The sequence below is a fragment of the Camelina sativa genome, chromosome 18 (assembly GCF_000633955.1).
Source record: "Camelina sativa cultivar DH55 chromosome 18, Cs, whole genome shotgun sequence".
Lineage (NCBI taxonomy): Eukaryota > Viridiplantae > Streptophyta > Magnoliopsida > Brassicales > Brassicaceae > Camelina > Camelina sativa.
Genome location: NC_025702.1, coordinates 9,904,893 through 9,913,611, shown reverse-complemented (window position 1 = coordinate 9,913,611; position 8,719 = coordinate 9,904,893). Strand labels below are relative to the sequence as shown.

The 8,719-nt window shown below is 37.3% G+C and overlaps 1 protein-coding gene across 2 annotated transcripts in view; it reads right to left on the bottom strand.

Annotated features, from left to right (window-relative positions):
* LOC104760968 (methionine S-methyltransferase) overlaps window positions 1–5,822 on the bottom strand; it is a 7,847-nt gene extending 2,025 nt beyond the window's left edge. The window contains exons 1-11 of one of the 2 annotated variants that reach the window (XM_010483974.2): window positions 5,527–5,822; window positions 4,482–4,675; window positions 4,025–4,231; window positions 3,815–3,910; window positions 3,189–3,377; window positions 2,909–3,097; window positions 2,585–2,821; window positions 2,267–2,401; window positions 1,362–1,679; window positions 1,053–1,232; window positions 124–729 (exon numbers count right to left, since the gene is read on the bottom strand). In XM_010483974.2, the coding sequence (XP_010482276.1) occupies window positions 124–729; window positions 1,053–1,232; window positions 1,362–1,679; window positions 2,267–2,401; window positions 2,585–2,821; window positions 2,909–3,097; window positions 3,189–3,377; window positions 3,815–3,910; window positions 4,025–4,231; window positions 4,482–4,675; window positions 5,527–5,749 (2,574 nt within the window). In that variant the 5' untranslated portion in view covers window positions 5,750–5,822. The remainder of the gene's footprint in view (window positions 1–123; window positions 730–1,052; window positions 1,233–1,361; window positions 1,680–2,266; window positions 2,402–2,584; window positions 2,822–2,908; window positions 3,098–3,188; window positions 3,378–3,814; window positions 3,911–4,024; window positions 4,232–4,481; window positions 4,676–5,526) is intronic. The other variant, XM_019240367.1, reaches the window with a different exon arrangement.

Sequence of the window (8,719 nt, the reverse complement as noted above, 5' to 3'; positions counted from 1 at the left end):
ATTCAAAGAGAGACATCCAAGAAGCGAAACTGACAAGGATGAATCCAATTTCGACAGAGCATTCTTCAAATCCCAGCTAGTTGCACTGTATTCTAATCCGGAGAATGAAGTATCAATGATGACCTTTGCTCCAAACTTAGCACAAGTAGCCAATAATATATCCATTTCCTCATTGCTGTACACCAAGCCTGTAGGGCTAACTGTTGGTCCAGATATACAAACCCACGGCTTCTTGACAGACTCGAGTGCTTTCGTTAGGCTCATTTCCGTCAGCTTAAAGCCATCACTAGACTCAGTAGGCATATTGACAACATTAGCTTTTAAAAATTTGGCAGCAGCAACATAATTTCCATTTGTGCCAGCAGGTAAACAGAGTGTTCCACCTTCTTGAGCGCAGCACATGACCAGTTTATTGAATAGTGCTAGTGAGCCATCAGCATATACAAAGCCTGTGCTGCTTTTGGTTGGAAACCCATAATTACTCCACACAAACTGCTTAATACTTGGGTTGATATCAACTTCTGCTTCAGATATGTTCTGCCTCACAAAACTTTCAAAGATTGCAGCCTTAACAGATCGTGGAATTGGCAAGAAACTTTGATCCACGTCCATGTGGATTAGAGAACTGTCGTCAATCTCAGTGACTGAAAGCTCAGCATCTTTCAGAATAGAAACGGCTGAGCTTGAAAATCCAATGATCTCTTCAGACTTTGCCTTCTCACTTTCCCTCTACAAGACACATAATAGAGAAGTGCGTAGAGAAGTTTCAACATTACAATGGACACACTGGTTTAACTTCGTTCCACAAACGAGCTTAATTTAGATTTTTTTTTGTTACTTCTATAGGCCGGGATTGTAAGGTTTAAGGTGTCATAATTACAAATCACTAAATGTCAAGATTTAATTAAGTATACCATAAGTCTTTTTTCAGCCGGCCTCTTTTTACAGGAATTAATACTATGCAAGTCACAGTCACTGGGGGACAAAAAGTTAATTGAATTCACCCTGAGAATAAATATAACAGGTATGTTAGGACAGACTAAACTACATACCTCAGCGGGGGCATGACGATCAGCAAGCTGGAAAGCCAGAAGCTCATGGAAAAGGCAACCATAGTAGTATTGACTGATAATAGCAGTATGACCTTCTAAGACTTCCACAGTTTTGGATAAGGCCTTAGAAATGTCATTCACTTCTGAAATGACAAATGCTACTTCTAAATCTGAATAGACCTGCAGAACGCACATGACACTACTTTAAGAGCTTTAAAGAAATGAATCTCAGAGTTAATTATTTTTCAATTAAATGTCATAGAACACAATGCAAACTTGTCACCGATGTGGTTGGACGAAAACTTTTACCTTATTCTTTACCAGACCGCAGATAATTGCTGCATGAGAAGGTAGTTGATTTTCAGCGAGATATTTTAGTACTCCATTGGATGAAGGGAGGCTAGACAATTCAAAGTGATCAGATATGTCCAAGAAGAGTCGACATCCAATTTCTCTCGTCACGTCCAACAGGTGCAAAAACGATGAACTGGTGATGACTTCAAATGGAGCCATTCCAGTAACTACCACCTGTGGCTTTAGTTTCTTAATGAGTTCTATCATCAGATCAGACTGGTGCGGGGATTCGATGACTGTGATTTGATCATCTGGTTTCTCCATGCTAGTGTCCTATAATTAAAGTTTCCGGTTAAGCACATCATAAACAGAAATCACCCATCAATAAAATACACAAGAACATCAAGTAAAATGAAATCTTATGGCAGAACTTTCATCTATAAGAATACCAAGTGCATTTCTATTAGTAGAAGAATATACGAACCAACTATTATTCTTTCTCACAGCACAGTAACTAAAATTAAATCCTAGTCTCACATGGTATACAAATCCTCATAAACAAGGAGCTTTTGCATCTCAATTGTAGGTAAATAACTCTACACCATCTATGATACTCTAGTTATCATTTAAATTTAGCTACTAGTTCCTTCTCTCTACACTCGAACTACTGGCTTTCCACTTCTACATTAAATGACTGATTATTTTGTTTTTATCTTGACTTGTTAATTTTCAACTACTTCAGTAAGAATTATTATGTCCTATTCCAGCTAGGAAGATATACCCACTCATTACACTAGGTGACACCTTACTCAGCATCATAAAAGCATCCAACTGGGTAAAAGCGCAATGCATCACTTGCATCATTTCGTTCCAGAATACAGTAAAGTACAACTAGTAGATATGGATATAACAATTTTTACCTCAATGGCTAAAGAGGTTAGCCAGCTCCTCGGAAGTTGTCGAGTTAAATGCTCATCAACAATTGCAAGTCGAGGGGAGAATAACCGAAATGCACTCTCGATGGCTACAGCCCTTGATGGAAACACGACAATGTTCTTGCAAATGCAAACAAAAAGAAGCAGACTCAGCTATGATGGGAAGCTTTTGCGTAAAAGAAAAATCACAATGCTAGACATTTTATGAGTCCAGAAGTCTCAAGTGTTTCATTCTTTTTCATTCCACGAGATCTTTTAAAAAATGTTTTAAAAGAATAGAAATACAATAGAGAATAGTCTTACATCCTGATTAATCGGAATACGGTGGTATGTCCTCATAAAGCCTGCAATTAGACTGCAGAATCTTTTGCTGCCAGCTGGAGGTTCAAACGGGAAATAGGAGCTATTTTTCAAGACACTAGCAAGATAGGCTAGAAATGGAATTTTCTCATCAGCCACAGCTTCATCCTCGAAAGATAAATCCAGTGAATTACTGATTTCTTGAAATCCATTTTTCAAGAAGTCAAAGATTATCTTAACCTGTCAATCATACCACCTTAATTGATTACTATGTTGTTCATAAAACATAAACATGTTATCTAAAAGAAAGTTTATTTATCTACCCACTTGACTTGGTTGGCGAAGCTGACAACTATAAACCGATAAAGCATGGGAGATTCGTCCACCAGACTTTCCATAGGCCCATGCGGTTCGAGCACAAATTGGTTGGTCTCCGGCAAGTCCCATAAAAAACTCAAAACGATGAGGGCTGCTCCTCTCAATTTCAACTAATGCCGAGATATCGGTATCTGCAGCCTGTAAACACATGTCAAGTGGCCATTGTGGAGGAGCATGTTCTTTCAGACTTTAATGAAATTGTTCTTTCAGACTTTAATGAAATTCTTACCTGAAGTATTTTAGTTTGCCACATCTGTGTAACACGGACTCCTCGCCGCTCAAACAAGCGTCTACAGACACCTTGCCCAGGACGACCACCCATGTTGAATATCATAATCCCTGCAGGTTTGATGACAGATATTCCCTCTTCCACCGCTCTGGCAATCAAACCTAAGCCAAACTGATCTTCAACAAAACCCTGAATATTGATACAAAAATTATCAAGCATCAACATTAACAAAAGTAATATGATCTATCATTTACACCTTTTAGAGTAAATAAAAGCTAGAGAATGTTTCATCGCAGGCAACAGAAGAAAGAGAGGATGTTATGGATTTTACAGAGACAAGAAAAAAAATTCTTATGTAATTACTCATCACAAACATACCAAACTTAGGTTGAAATGCGATATGGCAGGCATGCATATGACTGGCTCAATAATGCTAGCAAAATCTCACAGTGTCATGCACATGAATTTTGATAGAAAAGGAAGAGAAGAAGCATCATGGATTAGACAATTGAAGGATATAACATGTAGCTGGACAACACCAAAAGAGTTCTAGGTGCTAGCTTGCTAACGTACTACAGATACTTTCAAGAGTAATTTTGCAGGAAAAAAACAAAAGAATCCCTTACCTGAAGGGCACAATAGTTACTCAGCGAATGGAGAAATTCCTCACTTGCATTTTCTGTTATCAGCTTAGACATTGCCTCTGGGTTTGGATTAAGAATCTGCCACAAGAACATTGCATCAAAGGAAGCACACATAAAAGGAATTCATTAATTTATAGAAGTTTAAACTACTCCTACACATATAAGATATGGAGACCAGAAGGAAAAATTTACCTGAGGTATGCATCCTACAATTCTCTCGAGCTGAATTTTATTATCTCTGCAATAACCAAGCAAATCAGATTCATAGAATTCCACTCTATCTAATAAAGTTTTCTTCTCGTCGTCATAGACTGGTTCGCCATCATCATCAAGAGCGTTTAGGTACAAATTTATCCAAGAAATTTTTACAGCTCTAGGATTAATATCAAGCCCATATACCTGCAAAAACACGTAAATATGAAGTTATAAGCTTGACACTGGTATGCTACTGTGAACTACTAAAAACATACCTAAAGCATATCCAGGGTATATATGAGGGCAATAACAAAAATAGAAACAATAATCATACTAATAGATGACATTACTACAGTTATTTCCCTTTCTACGAAGATGAAAACATGTACTCCTCTGACCCAAATTGAAAGCTTCAGTAGTGGTACTTCTAAAAATTCAATGAACATATACTGACCTTTGAAGGCAACCACTTAGCAGCTATGGCTATTGATATCCATCCATTCCCACAGCCAAGTTCAGCAATAGTCTTATCCTTGAAGATGGTGTCAGGATGTCTATTAAGTCCTTCATAAAATGTGAATGACCAGTCTTCTGGAATAAAAATACTAGGAATGACCATCATGGTTAACTTTTTCCTGGACTGAAAACCTGCAGAAAAGAGAGGAAGATGTATTGGTGTCTGATACAAGCATGGTTCCTAATTATAAGGTAGCCAATATCAGCTGCAATAGGATGTTAGAGATACACGGCAAGAAGTTCCTAGAAAGAAAAAAAGAATTTCCAACTGCTGATATAAATCTTAAAACTCCGTTGATCATGCCTTCTAAAATGACTCATAGCAAAAGGAACAGTTTGATATTAAATCTGTTTGTCACAGTGCATAAGCCTAAAGCTGATATGATCTCCCAAATGTCTGGAATTCAAATATCGGCGTTGTTTTGATTGCCATGATCAATGTTTTCCAGAGCAAACTTTTATGTTTGAAAGTCATAATCATGGTGGTACATAATGACAGATGTTGAATCATTATAGAAACTCATATGAGAATGACAGACAACAATAGTTAAAAAAAGATACAAAAAAAGAAGTGAAACGTGCAGTTGACTCAGTGTTACTAAGAAAACGACAAAGGGACCTCGAAAAGCTAAATTTATAGTAAATCGTTAGCGTATTCATTGGACAAACAAGGCGACGTGTTTGTCGATTACTCGGCGATTGCAGTTTTAAAACGACGAAATTGCCACCGGAATCATCCCAACTTCCCGGAAAATCAAGAAAACAAAACCGGATAATCCAGCGACGAAGAAATGGATCACGAAGTCAACTAAACAAACTAATGTGAGATCGGATAGATAACTCTTAAGAAAATCAACCAAATCATTACGCGCAGCTCAATCAAATCCATTTAACAACTCATAACAACATCTAATCACAAGAACAGAACAAATACTCAAGGATCGTGTTAAAAAAGGAATCGGATCGAATGAAACTACAAGTACCTTCGTATTGATCGAGGAAGATGTCCTGGATATGGAAATGGTAGGTTTGGAGAGACGACTCGGAGGATCCGACGCGTTTGTAGATGTCAGAGAGGAAGATCCGAGCCTTGGATCGAGTTTTCGGATCCTCGAGCCGCTCCAGGACCGATCGCAAAGCGCCATAAGCTGCGTCGCCGGATTGTTTGCACTGGTTTAGGAAATCGTCGACAGAGAGGTCCGCCATTATCGTCAACAAGTGATCGGAGTGAGTTTTAGAAGAGGAAGAAGAAGAAAAAGTGAAAGTGTGGGTTTGGGTTTGTGACTAATAAAATTAATATAAAGCATTTTGTGGCGTAGGATGACCTTTTGACTAATAAAAAATAACTATTTTATTTTTATTTTTTATTCATATTTGTAAATTGTAAAAGTCTTTTTTGTCCCGAAAATGAGACCAAAAACATTGCTTTCGATATAAAAAGGGAGGACAAAATTAAAAAATAGATAGAAAGTTTGATTTTTAAAAATAGAAAGTATGTAGTCTATAATATAAGATAGATGTTATAAACCACTTAATCATAGACTCCATAACCAAGCCCATACACGATCCATGTTTTGAAGCCCATCGGTCAAGACCATAAGGCCCATCGGCCATAAGTTTTAGTCTATGTCGGTTTAAGTGTTTGTGTTTCCTATTATGATAAAGCCTAATCCTTTACTATATATATGTAACCTCTATTCAATTCTATCAATAAGAACAAGAGATATACCTTCGAATTCTCTAGTTTCATAACACGTTATCAGCACGATTCTCTAAAACCAGCTGAGAAAAACCTGAGAAAAACCCTTACCCTAAAACCCTAAAAACCCTAAGACCGCCGCCGCAAAAGGTTCTTGTTCGTCCAAGCTCGGCGATCGGTTACTGTCCGTGATTCGTCAGAGTTCGTCCAAGTTCGTCGACGACTACCGTTCGTGATCAGATTCTCGTCCGCGACCAGTTTGAGTTCGTGGTCCGATTTTGTCCGGGGTAAGTCTTGTTCGGAGCAGCAGTCCAAGTTCGTGATCGGTTCTTCCTGCTACCTAGGCCGAGGTTCGTGATCAAGAGAAAAGTAAAACCGAGGTCTTTAGCTCCAGGTTCATATCCAGTCAACCCCAAAAGGTGGAAGGTAAACAATAATCAAACCCCTTAGAACCTATGAAATCAAATCTGATCATAAGAATAATGGAACCCTAAATCTACAAGTACACAATCAAACAAACAAGTTCTTAAGTTCAAAATCCTAAACCCTATAACTTTAAAACTTTAAAATCGGTTGTTATAGGTTGTTTAGATTGTTTGCAATTGAACTGTTCATGTTATGATTAAAATCCGATTATGATTGTTTGATTGTTTGAGAATTGGTTGCATGAATCCTTAGATCTAAACCCTAGAATCCGAATTGCTTTAGAGTAAAAGTTTGATAGGGTTGCTTGTTTATTGCCTGATTGCTTTATGTTATGCATGCATCCATGAAACTAAAATCAGAATTTGTTTAAGAAAATATTGATTAAAATTCGGCTGCATACGAACCCTAAAATCCTAATCAAATTCGGAATCCTAGAGAAATTCTAGTTTTCCTAAAATTTGTTGTTATCCTAAATTAGAAAAGGAAAAGTTAAATAAAAGGAAAATTTAAGAAAAAGGAAATTTAGTAAAAAGAAACACTTTGCATGCTAGATTAAATTTGTTGTCTAGGATTGCTGTTTCATGCATAATAAGCCACAAAAATTTGAGTATAAATAAGCATGGCATGGTTCGGTCTCAAATACCGCATGGCCTTAAGTGATTGGCATGGTTCGATCTCAAATACCGCATGACCTAGAATATTGATTGCATGGTTCGGTCTCACATACCGCATGCTAATGAATGGATGCATGTTCTGTTTTGTAGATGGCAAAACTTAACAATCTCTCCTATGTTGCCCTTAATGTTTCTGGAGATAATTATTTGTAATGGGCATTAAATACTAAGATTAACCTGAAATCAAAGAACCTATGTGAGTGAATTAAGAATGATACTGATTGCACTGAAAAATAGATATAAGGCGATCTTGCATATACGCCATGATCTTGCTGAGAGTCTCAAGAACCAATACCTTACAATAGAGAATCCTCTCGAGCTTTGGACAGAGTTGAAAAACATATATGGACACCAAAAGACGGTGCTCCTACCAAAGGCTCAATTTGATTGGAAAAACTTAAGGATCCAGGATTCCAAAACCGTGGATGAGTATAACTTAGAGCTATTTAAGATAGTCTCAATCCTTAAAGTTATGTGGTAAAGAGGTTACTGAGAAAGACTTGCTAGAGAAGACATTCTCGACTTTTCACACCAATAACATACTGCTTCAGCAACAATATCGTGAAAAGGGTTTCAAAACTTATGCAAGTCTCATCTCTTGTTTGCTGCTTGCTGAGCAAAACAATGAGTTGTTACAAATGAACAGTGCAATGAAACCTCCTGGTTCTGTCTCATTACCGGAAACCCACAAAATCGATTTGATATCAGCAAGAAAAATCCTAAAAAGCCTAAAGAGCCAAAAGAGACTAAAGAGTCTAACTATGTCCATAGGGACAAATGTGGTCGTGGCCATGGGAGAAGTGGACGTGGTGGTCCTGGTCGTGGGACCTATCAAGGACACAATTTTGGTGGTCAAGGCCTTGGTAACCGATTCGGCTTCGGCCGTAGTCGGGATAGAGGCCGCGGGTTATTTAAACCGCAACGTAAGACCAAGTCCACTTGCCATAAATGTGGTATGGAGAACCACTGGGTAAAGACATGCAGAACTCCTAAGCATCTTATTGATCTCTATCAAGAGAGTCTAAAGAAAAATCCAAAAACTAACTTGGTTCATCTCGATGGTGAAGGTTATTTCGACCATGAGAATGATGACCAGTTAGATTATGAAACCTCCGAATGTTTAAGAGAGGATAATTAAAACTCAAATGTGGTCTTGATTTAATTTTATATTTTATGCTTTGCATTTGATTGAATTATTATTTGGAATATTATTTATGGTTTAAATTCAATTATTTTATTTCCTTCAATATACTATTATTTGTTTATGTTTAAAACATAAATTCTTGTCCATTATATAAATGAGGACAAGAATATAATTGTGGTGGATAGTGGATTAAGCCACACAATTTTGAAGGATAAGAGATATTTTGCATAATC